Source organism: Dysidea avara, chromosome 1, assembly GCF_963678975.1.
Source record: "Dysidea avara chromosome 1, odDysAvar1.4, whole genome shotgun sequence".
NCBI classification, from domain to species: Eukaryota; Metazoa; Porifera; class Demospongiae; order Dictyoceratida; family Dysideidae; genus Dysidea; species Dysidea avara.
Genome location: NC_089272.1, coordinates 20,076,485 through 20,103,481, shown reverse-complemented (window position 1 = coordinate 20,103,481; position 26,997 = coordinate 20,076,485). Strand labels below are relative to the sequence as shown.

General features: G+C 38.6%; 1 protein-coding gene across 1 annotated transcript in view; it reads left to right on the top strand.

The window, feature by feature from the left end:
- Positions 1-4,498: 4,498 nt before the first annotated feature.
- LOC136266458 (uncharacterized) overlaps positions 4,499-26,997 on the top strand; it is a 95,443-nt gene continuing 72,944 nt past the window's right edge. Inside the window, exons 1-7 of the mRNA XM_066061505.1 lie at positions 4,499-4,572; positions 4,665-4,731; positions 4,811-4,907; positions 20,175-20,226; positions 20,587-20,677; positions 20,739-20,970; positions 26,712-26,881. Of these exons, the coding sequence (XP_065917577.1) occupies positions 4,533-4,572; positions 4,665-4,731; positions 4,811-4,907; positions 20,175-20,226; positions 20,587-20,677; positions 20,739-20,970; positions 26,712-26,881 (749 nt within the window). The 5' untranslated portion in view covers positions 4,499-4,532. The remainder of the gene's footprint in view (positions 4,573-4,664; positions 4,732-4,810; positions 4,908-20,174; positions 20,227-20,586; positions 20,678-20,738; positions 20,971-26,711; positions 26,882-26,997) is intronic.

The following is a 26,997-nucleotide window of genomic DNA, read 5'->3' as shown; positions in this document are numbered from 1 at the left end:
AAGGCTGCAACTATGGTAGCAAGCTAAACTACGACGGTTTAAATTTTAAGAGTGGGCGTGGCACACGAAGATCGATCGCGAAGAGACGAACATTGATCACGCAAGAGGAATAAGAACTGCAATAAAGATAACTAATTCTTTCGTAGACTATGAGTGTATTATGCACCTATCAATGTAACCCCCAACTACCACTAATACGGGGTAAGGTGGGGATTTGAAAACTGAAAATTACAATTCCCCCACCTACTGGGGAATACTGGCGATACAAATCCCGACCAAGTCTCGACCTGCAAACCCCAGGAATACTGGGCTAGGAGGGGATTTGTACGGTTGGTCTAGTGATGAGATAGTTCGAGTGGATTCTAGTAGTATGAACGTAATAGCTAGCATCCGAGACACTCCTTCCTAAACTGAAAGCACACACCCCCTTGCTGCTGTCTGAGTGAATTTCTTTAGTGAAGACAAACCCCCATGCACTATGTCTGGGGAAATTTAGCGATCAATTCCCCCACCATCCTTGACCTTTCCCCACCCTCTGCCTGTATTAGTGGCAGTCGGGCATTACATTGATACTAGGTGCATTACGAAGCTTCGAAGGATACTTTTATAATTCGAAGTTTATTAGCCTTCGAACCCACGAAGCATTCGAAGCTTCGTCCCAGCCCTAATGAGGACATGACAGTTATGCTAGTAACTAGAATTATGTTTTATAGCAGGATTAACTGTAGGTATTTGGGTTGAACTAATGATAATTGATGGCTGGTTAAGCTATGGTAAAGCCAGTAAATTCTGATGGCAATGATCCGTTTATAGCTAATGTAAATGTAATATTAATGAGCAAGTCAAAACTTCTAAGGTGTTGTTGCTTGCATTCTGTTCATATAGCACACAGTGGCTTGGAAGGTGTCATTTATAGTAAAATCATCAACTGTTCGGTGCAGTAGTAATTATATGTTGTTAACAACAAGTTTCAGTTTGAGGTTGCCTATATATAGACAGGTGCATTGAATACTTTCAAGGAACTGCACACAAGATTTTCCCATTAAAATACTGCCAAACCACATTATAGTTCTTAGTAACAGTACTTATCACAATCCCTTTTGTAAAATAGTTACGTCATGTATTAATCTGTTGTAACCTGTTGCAAATGTTATGTATAAATATGTGTCGTATATGATGGTGTTACTATGATGCATGTAGATGTGCCTGTAGCATCTAGCTACCCACATAATTTTTGCCAATTTATTTTGCTACTGATCATGATGAACATTAAAAGGTAATGCATTGCAGTTATAATTGCAATAATGGACTAGACTGGAATGCAGTCTTAAAATTATAGCTATACAGTAGTTAGAGTTATAATTCCGCAACTCTGTTAGTCTGCACATGCAGTGTATAATTATAATTAATCAAAATACTGAGCTTTTAGCAGAAACCCCATTACTGCTATATACTATGTAACATTTAACTATTTTACAAATCTAGTATGTGCAGAAGGATGTAGTATAATACAATATTATTGATGAAGGTGCATATTGTGTATAGATGAGACTGTGCAAACATTTTTACCACAAGTAAACTGTGGTCATTTGATGTTTACATTCCTATCCACATGTGATGATGTTTTGCTTTCAAGATGGCTTTTCATAGAACTACCAAAGAAGATAAACAAAATAATTATATCATGTATATATATGCTTGTTTTCAACATGATTGTTACACATGACATTTTCTTGGAAAGCATAATTATGCAACTGTGAATATACAAGGACTGGAGAAGGCCAACATGCACTACAGTCACTACTATCTGTGCATTCTAGATACTAGTCAAAGTGCTTGCATTGCATGGTTTACAATAAACAAGGTAAACCTGATTACTTGTTTCTCATCTGCCCCTCTCCCCTGCAATTTCCCACCTCTCTACTACCCCAGATTTTATTAATGTTTTATGCTTCATGCAAGTGATCATTTGGTAACCTCCCAAGCAATATCGTCTACATGCAATCCTGTAAATTATTATACTGTACAGAGTCTATATGGATTTAGATGGAGCTAGCTTGCTGTAGCTGTTACCTGTTATGTTTAACAATGGATTAGTTTTGCAACTATCTCAAACTCACATTATAGCTGCATACTAAAACTAACTCTGTGCTGTATGCATGCTTTTAAAAAGATACCTCACATCAGTGGATGTGATTATACATGCATATGTCTCATATATAATATATAATATTATACTGTTTTTACAATCATATTGTAGCTAGAACATACAACACACAGGTGCCATTTATCTTATTTTTAGACTGGATACTCCTACAAAACATAATAAATACAGTTGTAATCTACAGCCCAAATGAAATACCTGATTTAAATTGAAATCCGATTAGCAATGATAATTTCCCCATACTATAGCTATACAACAATTTGGCAGCTGCTATATGATTCAAGCTATTTCCAATTTAATATTATTGATGCTAGTCTGGCAGCTAACGTTCTGTAATTCATATTGCTACATATCTTAATCCCATGCATATGTTGATTACATAACAGATGGCGTAAAAAGCCAAACTTTATAATAACCATAAACTCTCCCGAAGACCATACAACATTACAGCATGACTTAAGCCGGTTAGCTAAGTGGGCTACAACCTGGCAAATGGAATTTAATATATCCAATTGTAACATTTCACAAATATCACATCTCCACGCTACAAATATACCTGCACCTATACAATGTATGAAACTTAACTGAAGTTGGCAAAAGAACATAAATATCTTGGAGTCTGGGTCAATGAAAAACTGTCATGGCAAACTTACACCCTGTATACTTGTAACAAAGCAAATCGAACACTGGGATTCTTACAAAGAGATTAAACTTAAAAACTAGCCTACTTACTTGAAAGAACAGGCATGCAAACAACTATAGTACTTCCACTACTTGAATAATATCACTATTTTGGAATCTTCACCATCAAACAGGCATCAACAAACTAGAGTCTGTAAAATACAAAGCAGCAAGATTTGTTCTCAACAAAGTTGAACAATTAAACCATGGACAAAATTAATAGTAATCTGGATAGTGTAACTATGATGTTAAATAATTTGAAATGGCCAAACAAAGTCATTGCAGATACCTTTGATTGATCCTACTATTGATTTATATATCTTATGGTTTAAGACAAATGTACAGGAAATAAGGGGACTACCAGCAAACACACATGCACAAAACACACCCATGTATCAATTATTAGTTAAATTAATTAGTTTAACAGATCTGTCAGATCCCACAGTTCTGAGGAGTGAGCATTGAAAATCCTGTATGAGCAGGATATTGCAACTCTTGCAGCTTGATCAAACAACGGCTTAACAACTCTGGATGGTAACTTGCATGCACAAGATACATTGGTCAGTGTAGCAGGTGTAAAATGTCCTAAGCAACCAATTTCAATTGTAACAAGCTGGCATACAGGCCAGTTCATTGAAGTTACAATGATAATGAGCTATATAGTGATCTACTTTTCTGCTGTTAGCAGCTGACAGATAGTGCATCGGTAACAACTGAACAATTCAAACAAAATTTATTATGCAATCATTAGAAACCAATGTGACCAAATCTGGTCTACTGAGGGATGAAGAGAGGTTAGGTGGAGTAAAGTACTTAATGGACTAACACTTGCATGATAGCCAGGGAGATCAGTGTAAAGCTTGTAAGATGGTAGAACTCTCTTAAACCCATCAATAAAGACCTGTAGAACAGAGTCATGGCACCACATGTATCTACCTTGATCTAGCCAGTTAGAATACGATTAGATGTAGGCTGCTGGGATGAGTGGCAAAGAAATTTTGGACTAACAGTGATGTTCTATATATCTTGCCAAATTCATTGGAGTTGGCAATGTGTCATAACCAGCACGAAGTCAAATGTTTCTCAGAAAGTCAATACATCAGCTTCCTCCATAATGGACAATCTTGCTCATGGGAAATTTATTTTGAACAGCTTCAAGTTTGGTATACAGTTGAATCATCTTAAGTTAACAGCTACCTAACTATATCCAAGCATTTATTTTTAACAGACAGGGATTCAAGTTTGGTAGCTATACGGTTGTTAATCATCTTAAGTTAACAGCTACCTAGACAATATTTACCCTCACCCGCAAGACTAACATCAACTATAGAATACTAGATCAAATCATCCTTGTAAATTTTACCATGTTCAAACCAGTTGTGTTAGCTATTTACAAATTCTCCTTCTTCCCCAGAATAGTAGCTACCTAGTCTGCAAATTAATAACTAACGTAACAGTTTTGCATTAGTGTTTACCCTTTAGGAGCTAATTAATGAAAATGAATTGCATACGTACGTATCTGCATTGCATGCATATATCCATGCACTTTTTTAATGCAGAAACTTTGTAATCATTCGTTTTTCTTCGTTTTCGTGTTAGTTCGTGAGGTTGTCTAAGTAATTTGCCTGCAAATTGACATTTGGATTTGAGTGAAAGCGTGTAGCTAGCTACATTAAGTTCTACTAAAATGTGGCTTGAACTGATTCTTTTGGTGACTGGAGGCTTAGGTAAGTCTGGCTATAATATTAGACTAAGTATGGAAACTGTAGGATACTGCACGTATATAGAGTGCCATTGAATCATTTAATTTTATGTGCAGCAGTTGGACAAGCCCAAGTGCAGTTTAAGGATGACTTCGAAGCCAACACACTGTTATTAAGTAATTGGTAAGTGCATGTTTTCGTGTGTTCATCAAGCTGGGGTTTGAGGTGTCAACCAAACGTGTGTGCATGTATGTATCTGCAGGGAAGTGGCAGCTGGTTATGATTTACAAAGCAATGCTTGTGGAACTATTGCGTCAGGAAATTCCATAGTCTTTAGTGCTTCTACCCAACGTTACTTGGTGAGTACAGTGTTGATGTATACATTTTTAAAATTTCAACGCTCTATAGCTAGCTAAATAGTCGCGCATAGCTATTATAGCTAGCTACTATAAGCACTATATGCAGCACATGTTGCTGCAGACCTTCAGTGCTGGTCACTGTAAAGCATTAATACAATATGATTCGGCACGCATTTTAATTTTAGAACTACTCATTTCAGGTCTGCTATAACTATATAACTGTAGCTGTTTCATTGAGGATTGTTTCATGTTCAAGTTTTATTTCTCGTTAGCTGACTATAGGTCTATAGCTGTACAACCGTGAAGGAAAAACGACCGGCAATACGTTGTTAGCTATAGCTATTTAAGTTACTATAAGAGGCGAGCGATTAGGTCTACTGGCAGCTAGCAACCTCGTGCATTCAATGACGGTGCAATGTTTTGGTTCGGCGCGGAAAACCGCTAGAGCTAGTGCTTCTATCCAACGTTACTTGGTAGACTAGCTAAGTAGCTAGCTATTTTTTATATTTATTTGTTTATTTGGATCACTAGCTATTGTTGTAACTATTTTAATTTTTTTAAAATATCAAGCTATATAACAATAATTATGTTAATTTATAGCTACTACTTTAAACGATTTGAAAACCATGGCTACATGCCAACTCTTTTCCCTCGGCGCGCAGCGAAATGTTAGGTCACCATGCAGTTAATACCGGGAACTTGTAGCTACAACCTGAATTGGTCTATTATTATTGTTATTATTACAAAGTGGATATGATAGTACCTGCACCGGTTACGAACGTAAACCAGGGGCGGATCCGGGGGGGGGGGCTTTGGTGGCTGAAGCCCCCCCTTCATATTTAGGCTTTACTTGATCAATATGCTGAGTATTATAATGAAATTTTGTCTTAGCATAATTATGCACTTGTCAATTTCATGCCCCACCCCCCCACCCCCGGGCGTCCCCACATCCCAGGTGGGGATTTGACATTGCTTCTTGTCCCCACCCCTGGGACAATTGACAATTGTCCAATTCACTGACCGATTTTCGGTAGTTACATTTCTAAACTAGCTAGCTACAGGGCAGGTTTATTACTAGTCGTGTGTATGAAATATGTGCTTAGTCATCCTTGAGGTGTTGTCAAATCCCCTACTATGGGGGTGGGGACATAGTGGGGATTTGACAGCCGATTTTGCCCCAGTAGTGGGGAATTTGACACCGCGATTTGTCAAATCCCCTGTATTCCCCCACCCTCCCCGGGGGTGGGGGGGGTGGGGCATGAAATTGACAAGTGCATTATATGATCACTAATAATACAAATACTCATAAAACCACCTTATAAACATATTTCCAAGGCATTATCAGTGGATTTATGCTAAAGTTAATGCAACAAGGACCCGGATCAACATTGGAGGTGTACAAGATCGAGATACTCTAATAGAGCAGTCAGCTAACTACTCTAATAGAGCAGTCAGCTAACTACTCTAATAGAGCAGTCAGCTAACTACTCTAATAGAACATTCACTGGAAGCATGTAGTTGGTTCTGTTATGGAATTTTCCAAATCTGCCTGCACCTATACATACAATGAAGTGCATTGGTCTGTTTAAAGGGCTTCATTCATCTACTTGTGTAGTTAATATGTATGACAATACTTAATTCAGGTACACAATTTCCATTGAAAATGCTCTCAGATTCAATCTTGTATTGTTCAAATTTCAAAATTTTCCACTTTCAACATTATTATTCTAACATGCACCTATTCAGTGTTGTGCAATTGTGAGAGGGGTGCATCATGTACTTGGTTGCCTGTACCTACCCAAACTTTTCCATTAGCAAAATACTTCAGAGTCAGAGAGTCATACCTATAATTATATAAAATATCTACAGGCAGAAAATATTATGAATTTTATGTGGAAATGTCTCCAAATTGCAGTATTTTAGCATCTATTTTTCAAATTTTTCCTGGGGGGGCATGCCCCCAGACCCCCCTAGTTCCAGCATGCAAAGCATGCTGGGAAGTGTGCTTCGCACACCTCTACGTGTGCTTCACACACCTCTACCCAAGAGATTAGTACCTTGAGTTAGCCCCCCCTTTTATAAATCCTAGATCCGCCCCTGTAAACGGCTATTTTACTGGCACAAGTTCATTTACTGGACTATCAAACACGCCAGTAGTATAGCCGAGCCCGATTATGAGTATGGATGCCCGGGTTCGAATCCCTGCTGACCGAGGCAACATTTCTATTGTTTTCTTAAGTTTTTTTTAAATGCACGTGACTGCTGGCACTATGAGAGACAAACCATCATTATAATGATGAACAAATTAAATGTACATAAGTTAAATTGCATGTGAGGCCTGGGGCAACATGTGACCACAAAGTGAATCACCACAACAGAATCACATCGTGGGCATGGCAAGGCAAAAAAAAAGTAGCTATTACAATACAAAAATGAAGAATAAAAGAGCCTATCATTAGTTTGTGTACCACTCCTTACAGTTTCTTGCCAGAAATATCCTCTGAGAAGCAGAAATACTGGCAAAGGCAGCATCATCCAACCAATTCTTGACAGCAGACTTTGGAGAATCAATATGTGACCGGATTTGCGAAAAGGTACCTTTTCCACACATTTGACATACCAGTAAACAAAATAATGTAACACTTGATCCCTTATACTTATTAACTTGCTCTTAGTATCAAACTGTAGACAGATACTGTAGCTACATTCATTGAAACTTTCAAGCAATTATATGCTATGATAAAAAAGTTATGAAGCTTTAAAGTTCAAGAAATGGGTCAAATTTTGTGTGTGAAAAAGGTACCTTTTCGCAAATCTGGTCACATATCGGGGTGAACAAACTTTAAAAGATTGAGTAACTTCTTGATAGAGGAAACTTGATAGTGGCCCAGTACTGTTATTTCAATAGTGTCATAATAATTAGTAACATTCAAGTGGTCAAACTCAGCCAACAGCTGGAGATATTCTGGTTTTTTCTGCTTTCGTGCACGAGCAGACTCGATATGATGGTAGTTAGAGTCCAGAGGGCAAGTTAATTCCAACAAAGCAACAGATGAACTCTGAGAATTATATAACACAATGTCTGGATGGTATGATGTAATAAGCAGACTAGATGGAATTGTTGACTGGGGGCAATGGTTTGCATGGAAATTAGGAAGATCTGCAAATACTTGAACGTGTGGGGTGCCAGCAAAGAATTCAGTAAGCTTAGTGGTCAGTACGAAAAGAACTTGGTCATGACGATAAGTATACCGTGATTGATTGAGTGCTGCAGGGCAGCTACTTAACACATGAGCAGTTGTTGGGCGCTGAGAATCACAAAGAGCACACTTAGCTTCAGATTGAATAGACCATCTCAATAAATTAACAGCAGTGGGTAGAGTATCGGATGCAGCACGAAGGAGAAAAGATAATTGACCAGGGTGAAAACCCATCACCAGCCTGTTCCAAGTTCTACAGGAAGTTTCTAACTCAGCTGAGTTCTGAAATTTGGATTGGACAGATAGAGATTGTAAATGGTCTTCACACTGCATCTTGGTATGTACCCTTAACTGCTTCTTAGCCATAACATACAGTGATCGGGCCGATGGGAAAGCAGATAATTGATGACAAGATGGAATAGTCAGTATCTTGGATTTGCAGTGCAGCACTCCCAAGTCGCAGCTGCAAGTTTAGTTCCTGAAACCGCAAGTCAGAGGAAGAGCTGACACAAGCTAATAGACTCAGTTTTGCCTCCCTTGAGACATGAGAAATACTTGGGCAGCATACATCAGGATAGTAAAGAATAAATCGTGTGGCACTTCGAGGCAAATTAAGCCATTTCTTTAGAAACCGAGTAGCAATAGATTCTGACTTAGAGATGGATCTATTAGAGACAGCATCAACACATAAATCAAACCTGAGCAAGGATATTATATAGTTTCTGTAAATCCATAGCTTATACTCACCACGGATGGGGAGTGAGTCGGTTGCAGTGAGAAGATCAGTAAGACGATTTATCAAACGCTTGCTTGCAGCTTTCTTCGTAGCACTTAGAGAGACATCAAACAAATTTCCCAAATATTTGGTCTGTCCTTCTGTTATAGGTCTGGTTGAACCTTTGGATAGTGGCAAACCTTTCTGAACAACTTTGGTGCCGTCAAACAGAAAAGAAATACACTTAGATGGTTTAAAAGTCAAGTCTAAATCTGCTACTCTCAGGTCAATTGTTTGCAATACAGACTTATGAACATCGATATCACAGGATATTAGGGTGACATCATCAGCATATCCTTTGAGTGAGTGCTCCATCGAGTCAACAAACTTAATCGATGGTTTCCAGTTGACTTTAGTGAATGCAGGCTTTCCATCAAAGGAAACAAACTTCCTGGCTCTTTTAGAACATGGTTTCCACTCCACTGTATGTAAATCAATAACTTCAGAGACCACATGGTCATCACAATCATCATAAACAATTTTACAAAAACTGGCTAGAAAATATTGATCAATTCGTGCCTTGTACCATCCAGGAGGTTCCTCACCAACTTCTGTCCATTTTACATACACATAAGAGTCAACAGGAGGAAAAGATTCAGAATCCTTAAGTGGAATCTTGATATGGTAACCATGTGGATGATTCAAAGATTCAGCTAGCTTTAGTAAGGGATTAAAGGCCAGTAAAAACATTACAGGCGATAGAGTATCACCCTGAAAAACACCTCATTGAAATGGAATTGGTTCAGTTTCCCAAGTTTTGCCTGTTAAAATCACAAAGTGGAATAAAAAGATTGGATGTACTGAACTACTGAAGAGGGTACCTTGACAACTTCTAACATGTTAAACATCAACCCATGAGGAACAGAGCCAAATGCATTTTTAAGATCTAGAAATGTCATCATAAGAGGACACTTGTTTGTGAGAGCATCCTGCATAATTGCAGACAGGGTGTAGATATGCTCAAAAACTCCAGGAAGCCCAGTGACAAATCCTTTCTGAACACTGGTAACTATAACATTATTGGTCTTCAAATAATCTTCAAGGCGGCGACTGAGGATCTTGTGCAGAAGTTTCCCAACTACAGAGGTAAGTGCTATTGGTCTAAAATTAGAAGGGTCGCTACAGTCGCTGGATTTATATATCAGTTTAATACGGGCACAACCCCAGCAGGCAGGAGCAGTTCCTGACTTAATGAGCTTGTTAAAGAGAGTTGCCATGAAATGGGTATATCTTTTACGATCAGCCATCCGATGTCTACGTGGTTCTCGCTCTTCTTCCGGTAGATTTGCTCGTGAGAACCCATTAGCTAGCTGTAGTTGCCTTCGTACAAGCAGAGGGGTAGTTGGAAAAGGCGGATACGGTCGGACGCGGACACGAACGCGGACACGGACACAGACATTTTCAAAAAGGACTTTTACATTTATATAACAGTTATTTTTCATACCTAACGCTGTTTTTACAGTAGTCTTCGCCTCCAGACCCAGGCGTCGATCTTTTCATAGCGCTTATCCATTTATAAGCGGACGTGCGAAGGACAGACTAGCACTCTAAAGACCATTATAGTGTTGTATACGTGCTCTAGAAATCTACTTCAGAGTCACAGAGATTAATCTAGCATGTCCCAGAGATTAATCTAGCATGTCCCAACTTAATCTCGTAGGCCAGGTCCTTGAAATCCTCAACACTTGGTATAAGCGCCTGCGCCTTATACTAAAAGGCGTAAGATTGTGGATTTGGCCTGCAAAGCTAAGTTGCATGGGGCATACAAGCTAATCTCTACAACTATATAACTCTTTATTAGACTTTAGAACATGTTTACAACACCATTATGGTCTTTGGAATGCTGTGGAGTGCTGGTCTAGTCCTTCGCACGTGCGCTTATAAATGGATAAGCGCTATGAAAGGATCGACGCCTGGGTCTCGAAGCGAAGAACAGCATTAGGTATGAAAAATAACTTACATAAATGTAAAAGCATATACTGCTAGGGACCCGTCGATTTCGCCAGCAAAATTTTTGGCATAATGGTTGGGTAAAAGCAAAGAGCAAAATGCTGGCATAATACGTGCAATTTTTGTGAAGTGCATGGACATAAAAATTGCACAAAAGATCGAGATACTCTAATAGAACAGTCAGACACGCTAAAATATCGAAAATGCATAGCTAATTGTTACAAGAACAACAAGTGACAATCGAGATACCCCAATAAAACAGTCGCACATGTTAAGCAATATTAGCTGGCTTCTTGCTTTACATGTTAGAAGTAATTTCTGATCGAGATACTCTAATAGAACAGTCACTTTAAGGCGAAACTGTAGCTTTGCACTTGGAAATATTCAATTAACAAAGATCAGTGCTGAGCAAAATTATAATTCTTGAGCAAAATATGGAGCATAATAGGTGAAAAATAAAAGAATTGCTGGAAAGAAAAATAGGTAGAAAAAAAAGCAAAATAGACTGGTCCCTATATACTGCATAAATGTAAAAGTGCTTTTTGAAAATGTCCGTGTCCGCGTCCGCGTCCGTGTCCGACCGTATCCGCCTTTTCCAACTACCCCAAGCAGAGACCGGGATTTTCCCATTACATGACTAATTTAGTAATTATTATGAAAAAAATATAGGCGTGTTTGATCATGTTCGTAGCTCCCAGAAACTCCTCTTCGCAACCCGCGACTCGAGCTGCGTTTCACTGGCCTGTAATTGATGAAGAATTGTTTTCGTTAATGTCACCAGTACGAGAAGCACTGAACTGTGGTGCTTTAATTCCCGTGCTTCCACTACTTGGGATGTAGTTGACCTGTTGAGAAGCCGTGTATAATTGTTTAGTTTTGTATGTAGTTTTTTTTTGGTCTTGCCAGGGCTCCATACTTTTTAGTAATAACTTGGTAACCCTGAGACTGGACTCCTGACCCTTTGTTCATGTAATTGTCAACTATTATGACGTTTATCTCTCATTATTTGTATGCATATCAATAGTAATATATCTGTTATAACTTTCCTTAAACCCCAGTGCGTGGGAGTATCAAAGCGCCGCGCTGGGTTATAACTACCATACAGCTAGACAGAGCGGCGCTGCTACTGTACGATATATTAGTTATCACCCAGTGATAACTAACTTATCACCCTGTTGCGGAGCCACTCAGTCTCTTTTTCGTGACATCATAATAACCGCGAATGGCATTGTTTACCAATGGAACAAAGAGCCAAATAAGGAAATATTGATACAACACACACCAATACAGCACTTAAAACCATCTAAATCTTACAAGAAAACTGTTAATCCTTTACACAATAACACTACAAGTTACCAATACGATACTGAGTTTAACAAATGTCAAGAATAGTACGTGACGATTTTCGCTCCAGCAATCACTCCCAACGGTCACTATGGTGAAGAACTAACTTACTCTAGCTTCATCGTTCTATCTTGGACTATGGTAACCACTTGTTGGTCTTTACTTTTCTCTTGCACACCACGCGACACCACCATACCAATTTCTGACCGCGAAGGCGAATCGTACCTTGAACCGCTGCTTCATAACACCGCCCTTCGCTACAGTTTGTAGGCAGTATGTAAGGTCTCTCTTGTGGCTACGAAGTAGAATCTCCACACAATTCGGACGAAATCTTGAGCACAGTGACAGGAACTCGAACCGGAACTTAATTATCCGTAAACTTCTGCGCACTTCCGCGCACTGGGATATAAAACAGTTATATCCCGTATACTCGGATGATATCATTGTTATTACACTCGTCCTCGGCTCCGCCTCGGACTCGTGTAATAACAATGATATCACCCTCGTACCGGGATATATTGATTTCTCAAAAGCATTTGACAGCGTCCCACATACTAGACTTTTATTGAAACTTCAAGCATATGGAATTAATGGTCAACTTTTGAGCTGGTTCAAAAGTTTTCTTACGGGTCGACGTCAATGTGTTAAAATTAATGGTGTCTTGTCATCTTGGGTACAGGTTTCCAGCGGTGTCCCACAAGGTTCAATACTTGGTCCATTATTGTTTTCTCTATATGTTAACGAACTGCCATCACTTGTCTCCAGTCAGTTACTGATGTTTGCAGATGATATAAAGCTCTATCGTACCATCCGTTCTTCTGAAGACTGCCTTATACTGCAAAATGACATAAATATCTTGCTTGACTGGTCAAAACGTTGGTTATTATCTTTTAATATTTTAAAATGCAAGGTCTTACATATTGGCAATGCTCCATACACTGGCAATTATACTATAGCTGGAATCCAGCTGGAGCTATTGGATAACATTCGAGATCTTGGCATACAAATTGACTCAAAATTAAAATTTCACTTTCACACAGATATGGTAGTTAAAAAGGCCTACCGGATTCTAGGTCTCATCTGTAAATCATTTGAGTGTAAGGACTCTGATGTCATGGTAAAACTATATAAAACACTTGTCCGCCCAATTGTTGAATATAACAATGTCATATGGGGACCTTCTTACACACTTGACAATCAAAAACTTGAAAGAATGCAGCGTAAAGCAACCAGAATGATTCCATCTATCAACCATTTATCATACTACGACAGATTAAGACATCTAAACATACCATCTTTACAACACCGTAGACGAAGGGGTGATTTGATATATTTGTACCAAATTCTCAAAGGCAGTTATGATATAGAAAATCATTTATTTACCCCATCCACTTCTACTGTAACAAGAGGTCACACAAGGAAATTATTCAAACATCACACTAATTCGTATACAAGATCTAATTTTTATAGTAACAGAGTAATCAATGACTGGAATTCATTACCCCAATCTATTGTTGATTCTCCCTCTGTCAATGATTTTAAAACACTGCTGGACAGACACTACAGTAATTGCTTATTTGATTTTGTATAGTAATTAGAATAGCTAAGTACATAATAATAATTAATTTTGTTTATGGATGTACAGGCATAAGCCTTTATCCTTAAAATACAAATACAAATACAAATTCTTTAGATATAATTATAACTTATGTACCAAGTGCTCAATCGCAAGCTGGCGCAAACTCTCAGCCCAACTTTCCACCTTCTACTGCTAGTGCTTTCAGGGCCGCCCACAGGGGGGGAACTGGGGCATTTTGCCCCGGGTCCCAGCCTGAAAGGGGCCCCAGGAGGCCCCATGAAGGGCCCCCTGAATACCTGTTTAAAAGATCGATATACTCTAATAGAGGAGTCAGATCTAAATACTCTAATAGAGCAGTCACAGTATTCTTCAGAGGAGCAGTGTAGCAAGCTTATAGATAAGGAGATATGGTTGGTGATGGGAAGTTATTGTCATTGCCTGCAGGTTGTGACCTTTTTTTTTTTTTGGTCTTCACCTTACAACTTGGGTCAAGGGCCCAAGTTTAACTCTTTGCCCTGGGCCCCTTAATTTCTCTGGGTGGCCCTGAGTGCTTTAGCCAATACGACTCAAGCGTCACTACCAGCGGACTTAAAAAAAAAATTTTTTTCTTCCCGGGCTTGATGGACTGCCCTTGCCTACCACTCCCAGCACAAAGAAAGGCACGTGCTGGACAACTGTAAAAGACAAGAAAAACAGAGTAACACAGCCAGCATGTTATTCTAACAAGCGGGACTCTACTTGCACTAAATCCATTGGTGGTGGAGCCCTAGTGTAAGCACCAATGGATGAACGCGCACCTCGAATGCACTGAATAGCCGAGCGGAGCAGAGAAAGCCAAGACAATGCCGAAGCCAACCCAGGACTACAGAGTATTCGTCACCCCACTTAGCCAATAGGAGGGAAGCTAGACCATAGATTCTCGAGATGGCTAGACGCTTGTAGAAAACTGTGGCTTCGTGAGCCAACCCCCCTGTTGCAGACATGATGATAGGTGTAAAAGAAGCATGCTCAACCTCACGAATTCTCTGACCATTAGCTCGACGCTTGATATTCTCATGCTTCTTAAAGGTAGAAGAAAGTGATGAAGAGCTGTTAGATGGGGCAAGTGGATTAAAAACACGAACATCAATAAAACATCTCTCAGAACGACTACCCCAAAAACCATTCATGGCAATGTCCAAGTGAGCCTCTTCTTGAGTATTATGCTATTGATATCAAGCCGACTGACATTTCTTCGCTACCCGTATTTCAATATCTGATAACAATGATAGTTCTACTCAAGACCAACGCTGTTCCCTACCGGACTTTGAGCCTTCATCTAGTTCTGTATTTAACTGGGGATCTGTTGACTCAGACACTTTCTGTCATTCGCTTGAAGCAAGTTATAGTGAAGTTGTTCACTGGAGAAACAACAGTTTTAAATACCTTCTGGAAACGTTGGTAAGAAATTTGTGCTAGAGCTGGCCAGAATCTTTTGTTCAGCTGGGGAGGGATCCAGTTTGGAGTCCATTGCTTTGAAAGCTGCTTTCACATTTTGCACCTTAGTGACTCAGAAGCCAACACGTACTTCAAAATCAAAAGACCACATATCTTGTCTTGAACGACGGATGCTTTTGTGGAGTGATGGCAATCTGAATGAGCTGATTCTAGAAGGCAGAGCTATTCAAAATCGTCTTAAGACCAGCAATCGTGCTTCTAGTAATAATTTATTATCACAGTCCTTTGCTAAATTGATGTTCTCAGGTAAGACTGCAGCTGCTATGCAGCTGTTAGCCTCTGAACCCGGGAGAGGAGGAGTTCTGTGTTTAGATGATACCATACCTGGATCTGGTAAAGTATATGATATTCTCAAGTCGAAACATCCTGCTGCTGCCCCATTACAATATGAAGCTTTACTACCTGACAGTGTTACTACAAATCCTGTGCATCCTGTTATCTTTGATGCATTGGATAGTCCAGCTATAAAAGCTGCTGCCCTATGAACTTCAGGTGCTGCTGGACCTTCTGGAATTGATGCTCATGGTTGGCGAAGACTGTGTTCCTCCTTCCGCTCTGCTTCGGATGAACTTTGTTCTTCCATTGCTTTATCAGCCCGTCGTTTGTGTACCATGTTTGTTGATCCTGTGATGATTTCCCCCCTGATAGCTTGTCGGCTGATAGCTTTAGACAAGAGACCAGGTGTCCGACCAATTGGCATTGGTGAAACAGTTCAATGTACTATTGCTAAAGCTGTTTTGTGTGTGATTGGTGAAGATGTTCAGTTTGCTGCTGGCTCTTTGCAACTGTGTGCAGGACAACCATCAGGAGGGGAAGCTGCTGTTCATGCTATGAGGGAAGCTTTTAATGATGATGATACTGAGGGCATGCTACTAATTGATGCTACTAATGCTTTAAACTCTCTTAACAGAGCTGTGGCTTTGTACAACAACCAGCGTCTCTGTCCATCATTTTCCCCCATTCTAATAAATACTTACCGACACCCTGCTTGCCTCTTTGTTGATGGTGATGTTCTCTACTCTGAGGAAGGGACAACTCAAGGTGACCCACTTGCAATGCCATTTTATGCTCTAGTCACTGTACCTTTAATTCAGAAACTCACTGCACCTATCACTCAGGTGTGGTATGCAGATGATGCTGCTGCATGTGGTAAAATTTCTGCTCTTCGCTTGTGGTGGGACCAAGTTTCCTCACTGGGCCCTAGCTTTGGTTACTTCCCTAATGCAAAGAAGACATGGCTTTTTACTAAGACTGAGTTTTGCTCTATTGGTAAGGAACTGTTTCATGACTCAGCTGTAAATGTTACATCTGATGGCAGACCTCACCTTGGTGCTCCAGTTGGCACCTCTGAGTATGTGGAAAGATTTACTTTTGATAAGATTAGCCAGTGGGTTTCTGAAGTTAATACACTCTCCTCCATTGCTATCTCCCAACCTCATGCTGCTTATACATGTTTTACTCATGGACTATTTAGCCGTTGGCTGTATGTAACACGTACAGTCCCTGATACATCTTCTAGTTTCCAGTCACTCGAGAAAGCCTTATTGACAAAGTTTATTCCAGCCTTAACTGCCCTTGACCCTCCTGGTGCTCTTCAACGTTCACTCTTTGCCCTTCCAACTAGATTTGGTGGTCTAGGCATTGTTGCACCTGATTCTTTATCATCTACTGAGTTTTCTGCTTCATTGTATGTCACAGCACCCTTAAGATCACTTATTTTATCACAGAATTTTGGCTATACTGCCGATACTCGTTGTAGTCTGTACTCCCGTAAGCTTGAAATTAAACAATCCAAGACTATCAATTTGTCCACTCTTTCTAAGGAACTGTTCTCTAAGCTTACTCCCACTCTTCAGAGGGCTGTTACTTTAGCACAGGAAAAGGGTGCTTCTAGCTGGATTACTGCCCTACCTGTGCAGGAGCGTGGTTTCTCCCTACACAAGACTGCCTTTCAAGATGCCCTTGCTTTGACGTATGGCTGGATGTTCTCTCATACACCTTCCCACTGTGCGTGTGATGCCAACTTTTCTGTTGATCATGCCCTATCTTGTCCAAAGGGTGGATTCCCTTCAATACGCCACAACGAAGTGAGGGATATCACAGCTGAAGTATTATCTGAAGTGTGCCATGATGTGGAGGTTGAGCCTCATCTGCAGCCTCTAAGTGATGAAAGGTTTCAACAGAAGACAGCCAACACTCAGGATGGCGCACGCTTGGACATTGCCATGAATGGATTTTGGGGTGGTCGTTATGAAAAATGTTATACGGACGTCAGAGTTTTTAACCTACTTGCACCATCCAACAGTGGAACCACCCTTCAGTCATGTTACAGGAAACACGATATAACAAAGAAGAGAGCTTATGAGTTGCAAATCTGTGAGGCCATGAAGCCAGTGTTTTTTACAAGCGATCGGCGAGTTTATTGTCTGACAAATGGAATGACCCTTAATGCCACAGTACTAGGATGGATTAGATGTAGATTGTCATTTTGTTTGCTGCGTTCAGCAATCCAGTGCATTAGAGGAGCGCGATCTTCACAAGGTCGTTACATCAAAAGTGCTACTGTGGCCTTGGTGCAATCAGAGACTCAGTTTTTGATTTAATTGTTCAACTGTTTATTTGTATGTTCTAATCTTATTTTCTTTAAAATAAAAAAAATTAAATTAAAAAATTTTTCCTAATCAAGACACACGCAGTAGTGTGTCGTGCGGCCCAAGAAGCCGGCGCGCAACACCCGTGAGTATATTGACAGGAAAAACGAAACTGAACGCAATTTTTGCACCTCTGTGCTGCCGGCATGGTGAAACAAGACGATTTTTGCTGTGAACACTCCCTCCAACTTCAGTACTCCAAATACCACATTTGAGTGAAATAACTTTAAGCGTTCCCGAGATATGCGACTTCAAAAGTTGGCTTAGTTTATTCATTTTCTTTTCTTTTTGTTTTTGACAATAATAATAATATAAATAAACACTTAAACAGTGGACAGAGAGACAAACTCTGCCCAGTCCTGGGATGATGGTATTGTTGCCAGTTTTCTTCTTATTTTTCTTCCTCTTTTCGCACACTTGCAAAAACTGCTATAAAATGCGAACGTCATAATTATGATATAAGATGAAGAAGAAAACAAAAAAGCTAAGCCAATTTTTTAAGTTGCATATCTCAGGAACTCTTGAAGCAATTTCGCTCAAATTTGGTATATGGAGTACTGAAGTTGGTGGGCATATCCACAGTAAAAACTTCTTGTTTCATCAAGGCAGCACAGAGCTACAGAGGTGCGAAAATTGTGTTTTCATTCTTCCTGTCAATATACTCATGGGTGTTGCGCACCGGCTTCTTGGGTCCCACAACACACTACCGTGTGTCTTGATATAAGGTGGGTTTATGGTTGTTTGTACTATTAGTGATCATATAATTATGCTAAGACAAAATTTCATTATAATCCTCAGCATATTGATCAAGTCAAGCCTAAAAAGTGAGAGAGGGGGCTTCAACCCCAAAGCCCTTCCCCCATCCTGGATCCACCCCTGCTATGGCCTCTAGATTTGCCTGACCAATGTTGAAATACTACATTTGTTGAGACCAAACTCATTGTGGGTGTTCTGTTTCTTATCAAGTGTTACTGCAAATCATTTGTTATAACTTATAAGTTACACTGCTTGAAGTTTCTTAGTTTGCTAGAGTGGTATAAATGGAACAGTTAATTATTTTGTTATTTTAGTAGGTTTTCAGTAAACCTGCATTCACTGATGTTTTACTGAGAGTTTAAAACTTAGTAAAACAACATGTTCCATATATTTAAGTTACTGATATTTTATCATGGGTACAACTACAATAAAGCAGCTTAACAAATTAGTAAACTAAGAACCTTCAAGCATTGTTAGTAGCGGGGGTAGATTGTTTATGCAGGAAGTTACTTTGGAATATTTATAGGGCAGAGGCAAGTTGTTTCTTGTACCATAGTGATGTCACTTTCAAAGCACAAAACCAAGGATGCAATCCATGCATGGTCAAATTTCACAACAGTGACATCACAACCATACATATTATTGTTTAAAGAGTGTGTACTACAAGGGCGGATCTAGAAATTTTCAAAGAGGGTTTCAGGTTCTCTGGAATTGCAACTTCAGCCTAGCTGCAAGTTGAAGACCAAAAAAAGTCACTACATGGTTTTGAACACTGTGAAGATGATTTAAAGGGACAATGCACTGTTTACATACTGTATTATGTTTTGATGTATGGAAGCCACTCAACGCTTGTCCAAGACCAGCTGATTGCATTGTGTATCTTGTCAAGTTCATGTTGCAGGTGGTAAAGTACAAGCATCACATGATTTTGTTGGGCCCCAAAATTGTCAGATGTTGTAAACAGCACATTGTCCCTTTAAAAGGCAACAGTATAAGTTTTACCAATAGAAAAAGCCATAATATAATACAGTATGTATAACTCTTTGTAATTCTTATCACTTATCACCCAGACAAATTGTAGGGGTGCACACTATTTCGGGGGGTCAAACCCCCCCTAAAACCGCCCCTGTACTATGTAGTGAAACTCTTAATTCAGATAGATTTAATTAGATACATAAATAACACCTATTTTAATTATAGTGTTCATAACTGCCTTTAAGTTTTATGCATGAAGATACATATACATATGGCATTGATTTGGTTTAGCATTAAAATCACAGGAATTTTAAATCCTACATATACTTTAAAAGATTTTTGTAGCTTGCAAGAATGCAGAACAGTCATACCTTATCCACCCCTGTAGTTTTGTTAGATCTTGCATATTGTCAAATTGTATAAGCACATTATGTATATGCAATCCAGGAAAAGAAGGTGATGGCTATGACATGCACATATTACATAGATATACTATGTGAATGTGCATACCAAACTGTTAATCCACTCAATATTCTGCAGGTCTCTCAGCCAATCAATACTACTCAAGCTGTTGGATTGCAATTCGTTTTCGGTAGGTAATGCTTAACAATGAGAACTACAATGAATAACTACTATAGCAACAAGAGTTGCTCACCATAAAACCCACTATTGCTTGCATGTATGCGATAAGTGTCATGTACCCAACGTAGTGCCTAAATATCCCCCCCAAGTGCACAAGTTTTAAGCAAAATAAGTATATATTGATACTTTTGCTCAATTGAGCAGAAGACTTTGTCCTGCAGGTGGCAAGATCTGAGTTATCTTCTATGCAGGTGTATTATACACTTCATGCATGCTTGACTTAGAAGTTGTGAACAGTCCGGCTGTATTAGCTGTGTGTAGTAATTGAGTTAGTTGGATTTAGGTCAATTGTTTTTTATTTGCTATGTAGGAAAGAGTGGATGTGGAATTAATACTACTCCATATTCAGTGTTTGTGGAATATCGCATCAGTGGAACTAGTTATCTCTTGAAGGAATTAAGGTATAAATGAAATTTAAAGCATAATTATTTAAATTATGTGACCTTCTTGATAAATTTATAGGAACACATCTGCTACAAACCTGTATACTATTCAGTTACCAATATTGGCAAGATGTGAAGGAGTTCAATTTTCTTGGACCCAAGCAAATGGTTTTCAACTAAACGAAGCAGTCTGGCAGTTGGATAATGTTGCTTTACTTTATGCTAATGAGATCAATTCAGCATTATTGAGTACTTTCTCCGGATCATCTCAGTCCAGCTCAGTTATGTTTTCCTCTGGTGGTATTATTGAGGTATGTATCTTTAGGATGTTCTATACGATTTGTGTATGGGCAGTATGGTTTCCTATGAAACATGTGCTGCAACTCACAAACAGGTCGACCAATTCTACTGAATCCACCATACTTGAAATAAGCTATGACCTCTGCTCATGACAATTTACCTCATGTCTTACAAACATGAGGTATACGTTTTGCTTTCTGTATAGTACTTATGTTGTAATAACTTGCTAAATTATACAGTCTCTAATCCATTAGGTGACATAAATTTTGCTGGGTTAGTGAGGTCATTAAATTAGTCACCTCTGTAATCTGGCATTGCACAATATTGGATTATGCAGTAACTTACAGGCAAGTCAGAAAGTTTAAGCTTGAATTAGTTTTAAGGTTTACAAGTATCACAGCTTTTTTCTATTATTTTTAACCAGTTAAAGCTGTGATTGCTTGAAAATTATTTTCTTAATTGTTTTTTTATACTGTTACTTGGATTACAGAGGTTGAAAACGATGTCTAGGGAATCAAATTTTGTGCTGGATTACAGAGTGTACAGAGGTGTCAGTTTACAGAAGTTACTTCTATACAAAAGGTTTTGGTGAATGACAGCATGACAACTCAGTTGGGATTACAAAGGATTCTGGATTCTGATAGTGTGTATTTCTACTTTAGTTCTCTAACTTCTCAATCATCACATACTCTTCTTTCAGACTTTAAGCTGCCACTAATCAGTCTTCTTTACCTCCATGCCACTCCTTGCTGAAAGTCCTATAAATGACAAACACTGTGATTAAAGATTGAAGCAAAAAACTATATAGTTTTCCATCAGAGATTTTGGTTTAAAATGATGGACTAGTCCAAATTCTAATATTAAGGTGCAGAACTAATTAAGGGGCACACGTCTGTTCCCTGACCACAGTTTAAATGACATGACATCATACACAGTATAGCCATGATTGAAATAGAGATAGATTGTGCTGCAGAATGGCTTTTTCATTAATTATTAATAATTACTTCTCATATTTAAAATTTTTAATTTTTCTTTTTTTTACAACACAATTTGACAAAACTATTCTAAAGTTTCAAATCAGGCAACACCACCATTGAGTAGCTACACTTACATACTATTGATTTTAAGCCTCAACAATACTTGAGGCTACTTTTAAGAGCTGCCATTTCATGGTGGTTGGCAAGCTTGAATGATGATTTTTGGCATCACTTGGCTTGATGAGATTCAGTGGTCCTATATGAGCACTCCTAATACTACGCTTTGTCACTTATTTGATGAAAAACTCTACCAGCAGCTACCATGTACTGGGAATGTTCAGAAAGGTAATAAAGTGATGCATTTCTGGAGTAAATTTCATGCATTTACTCACAACCCTTGGTACGTTATAATAATGATTTAAAATGGCTTGAATAACCATTTATCTGATGTTTGATTATAGAATTTTTTCAAAATCCAGGTTAACCTGTGCATACCACATCAAAGGAAAGAGTGGTGATTATGCACTTGCCTGGCTATCAATATTACTGAAAAGTAATGTGGCCATTTGTTCCATTTTCAACTATTTTCTGCCTATTACACAGTGTTACATGTGGGGAACAGTATGTGAAGGTCCTCTGTAATCACTACACATTAGAAATATGATAGCCAGCACAAGAAGCAATGAATGAACAACCCATGCATCGATCACTATGCAGTAATAGAATACAACAAGACCACGACAAAAGTAAGGATATGTTGCACTGCATTGTATGTATCTGCAGCAGTATAGGCAAAAAGTATGTCTTGGACTTAACTGTCATTGGAAAGTGAAGAAATTAAGCCCATAGTGTTAAACATAGTTGAGTTATATTCGGCTGAAGGCATCAATGAGTTAGATAATTAGTTAGATATGACCATCACATTGTTGAAAGTGTTTCAAGACTCTGTGTTCTACACTAATGCTAAATCATGGTGAAAAGATGCGAATGATTTATTGAGGGATTTTTTGGTTGAAATCTTTGCAATCCCTAAGTATAATTATTTAATACACAGTTCCTGAACACTGCCAGGTTGTGCTATATCTACTATGAAATTACAATAGCTTTATTTGTAGAACAACTAATGAAACTTGTGACTTGTCAAATTGATGTCAACAGCAGCTGCTACAAGAACAAGCAAGCTATTTATTCTGTATATTATAGCTCAAGTACACAAAAATTTTTGGAATTTTCAAGTAGAGTAGGGACCATAGCACATTGATAAAAAGTACTGAAACAAGCTGTAGTGCATGATATTAAATCACAGTAAAATGATAAGAAGTGTTATATATTGTGCATTTCCATTATTTTTATCTTGAGCACAGTAGGGATATGACACGTACTTCTTATATTGTTTTACTGTGATTTAATATCATGGACTACTCCAACTTGTTTCAGTACTTTTTATCAATGTGCTATGGTCTCTACTCTAGTTGAAAAATGAAACTTCCAAATTTTTTTGTGAACTTGTTTGTTAACTTTTTTTGTAAATAATTATTGTGACTGGTGAACCCACGCATACCGCATATGAAATGGCACTGTGCAAGCTATATCAATTATTGGCTGAAAAGTGAAGTATCCATTATGCTTCGTTATCAGCTATGTTCGACCTGTTACACAACATTATGAATCAAGAACTGTTTGAAAAGCACCACTGCAATCCACGCATATCGAAAGAAATAGCGCTGCACACCCCAGTTATATCAATTATCATCTAAATAGTGAAGTATCCATTATGCTTCATTTTCAGCTATGTTCAACCCATTACACAGCAGTGTTTGAAAAGCACCCCTGCGATTAATATAGAAACTATGAAAAATACGGATGATTTCTGTTACAAAGGGAAGCCATCATGTGCTACCGCCAAATCAACACTTTTTACTGTTAGCAAAGATAAATGGGACACAAAGGAGGACACTGGTAACTTAGTCCATGAAGAATGCATTGTACATGTTGCAGACATCTCTTGGGCCAAAGTGACATCAAACAGTGAAAAAATCAAGCCCATAGCCTTAGCCATTATCGAAGTTATGCTTGCCTGAAGGTATCAGTCAGTTACTCAGTCAGTAGAAAATTCCATTAAATAAAATTTTTAAAATTCCATAGCAACTTGTTGAAAACATTTGTCAGGGGTGTAGCTAGCCTTTAGGGTTACCTGGGCACTAGGTACTGTAACAGCAATCCCCATGCAAGCTACTTAGTAAAAATGCGAGCTCATCTCTGTGGACTCTTTATTACACATTTGCTTTTGAAAAATTGTTTTAAAGTGTGTACATGTACCTAGCTTTCTACCACACTGCTGTTTATGCAGCTAAGCTATTAATATTTTCTAATGTATGAATATTATAGAAGCAACTGACTTAATTCTCTAGCCCCAGTAACGACTTCTTTTTTCCCTCTTCCGTACTTGTATACAACTTTTCTTTAGGCGTACTTCATATATCCAAGTACTTTATATATCTGTTCAACACTAACATTTTAGTCGAGGTTTTAGTCTTGCTTCTGGAATCCGCTCAACGATGGCATGACTGCAGCTCTTCCCACCATGACCTGGAAGACGACGGTAGCCACGACTTTTGTCAGTTTTTCATTGGTCTATCATTACTGTTTTCAACTAAGAAAGTTTGCCAAAATCGCATGTGCTCAAACCACAACCGCTCAAATTTCAAAATGTGATTACGTGATGCTGTGCATTATATAGCGCTTTATTTAATTGATGAAGGAATCATCAGAATAGGCGATCTTTGATGATAACAACTGCTCACAAGTGTCACAGATGCACAAAAGAGCAAGAATGTATTTTAGTTTGTTTCAATAGGGGCGCACCAGGGCGGGCGCTGCAATTTACTATGCTCACAGCCCGGGCACCAGCAGTGATTACTCGGGCCTGGCTGTAGCTACGCCCCTGCATTTTGGGTTGATCTGAAGGCTTGTTTGGACTTAATTTTACCTAACCAATACTTGGAAAGGATCTACATTGTCTCTGGTTTGGTAAGGTGAGACCAAAAATAATTTTAAAAAAGGTCACAACCAGCTGACAGTAGCTGCCCACCTCACCAGCTACGCATTTATAGCTGACAAACTACTTACATAGCTCTGTTCTAAGACTGTTGCTTTATTATAGTGACTGCTCTATTAGAGTACCTCGACCTTGACTGTGGTTTTCAGCTCCACTCCAAGGATAATTTCGCTGTGATATCATTCTGAGGGGGGGCTTCAGCCCCCTAGCCCCCCCTTCCGCCGCCTATGGCCTGGTACCATTCTTTCTTCTAATGTGGTATGCACAGTCACAATAATGTTATAGTAACAATAAAGTAAGTATGTACAAGGGAAATTAGGAATATTAGGAATCAAAGATATAAAAGTAGTGAAACCAGGGAAGTCGCCTACATTAACTAGTGACAAATTTTAATCCCTAATTCAGTCATGAGTTATCTGTAAGCCCGGGCATCTATACAGATAAATAAGGTGTATCTATTAATTTACCCTATTGCAAGTTAAACAACTGAATTTCTATGCAAATGAAATAATGGTGCGACAAATTTTATAAAATTAAAATATTGCTTTTAAGTATGACATGTTCATAAATGCATTGATGACAGGCATAAGCCAGTGTATTTGCAGAAGAAAATAATGAGGTTTTTTATACTGGCTGCCTTTATACTATACAGTAGAAAAAAATGTCAAAGGAGAGCTGCATAAAATTTGGCTAGTGCATTTGCATGCTGGTTTGGCTATAGATTGCTCCATGCTTTGGCCATTTACAGTAGCAATTCATGTAGCCGCTATGCTTTCTCATCACCCAATACAGATTGTCATAAGCAGCTTTGGATGGAACAAGGGTTAGGAAAATCACTATTCTCTAGAATGCTCAACAGCGTGGATCTTTCAATGACATATAACCTCAGACAATTCATCAATGGTGGATCCAGGATGGGGCATGTGGGGCAAATGCCCCCCCCCCCCGGAGGAGCCATACTTCTGATTAAAATAAAATAAATACTAAACTTTGTCAGGCCAAGAAAATATGCACATTTTACTAGTATTTATTATGAATTCACCTGAGACTAAAGCGAACCAAAGTCAATAGTCATGAAATTGTCACCCAGTACCTTCGTGGGTATTAAGCACCTCTAAAAATAATTACCATGTTGCTGTTGTTGAAGATATTCAGAGCCTTTTAAAACTTCACAACCATCTGCAAAGGCCAAAATGGTAAAAATCAACAGTGAGATACTACTAAGAGGTGTATTGTTTGCTGCTTCAAAAATGCAGCAACTAACAAGAGGATCTGGCTCTCCCTAACCACCTACAACTTGCCTGTTTGTGCCCCTCCCCTTACCAGGTCCTGGATCTACCTCTGTTCATGTAATAATGTTTTAATTGTGCTGCAAAAAAATCAATACTTGTGAAATTAATTTAATACTAGCAAATGACCCAAACCACTAAAAGAGCTCTGTGAAATTCCACTGTGCAGTAACCATGCTGTAACCATGCTGTCAAGTTTTAATAAAGATACATTGAATAATCTGAGGGATACCTTCCCAATAGTGTACAAGTCTGATTCTTTCCTCAATAAGCTTACTTTGTATGTTGATGTACTGCAGCTAAAACCAGACTTGTTCAGTTTCTAGAAGTATTTTCTTTTTAAAATTACATATAGGAGCAGCATAATACATGTAATGCTATGTTCTAATAATAGTACATGAAATGTACGTATATAATTTTTTTTGCAGAACAATATATGTAACACTAATCAAGAAAGGTTATCCTTTGTGGGAAATAATCAACTATCTATACAACATGTGTTGACTACACCGTTTTTATTTGACTCTCCTAAAATATGTTCAGCTCCATGCATTTGTGGACCAGGAGAATATAGTGATGACTTTGACTCCACATATAGGTATGTATTTATGTTACATATTTAGTTATGAATATAAACATCAAAAAGTATGAAATGAGTAATTTATCAGGCTTTTGATTCATGGGGGAGCTAGATGGCTGAAGCGGGGGAGCTTA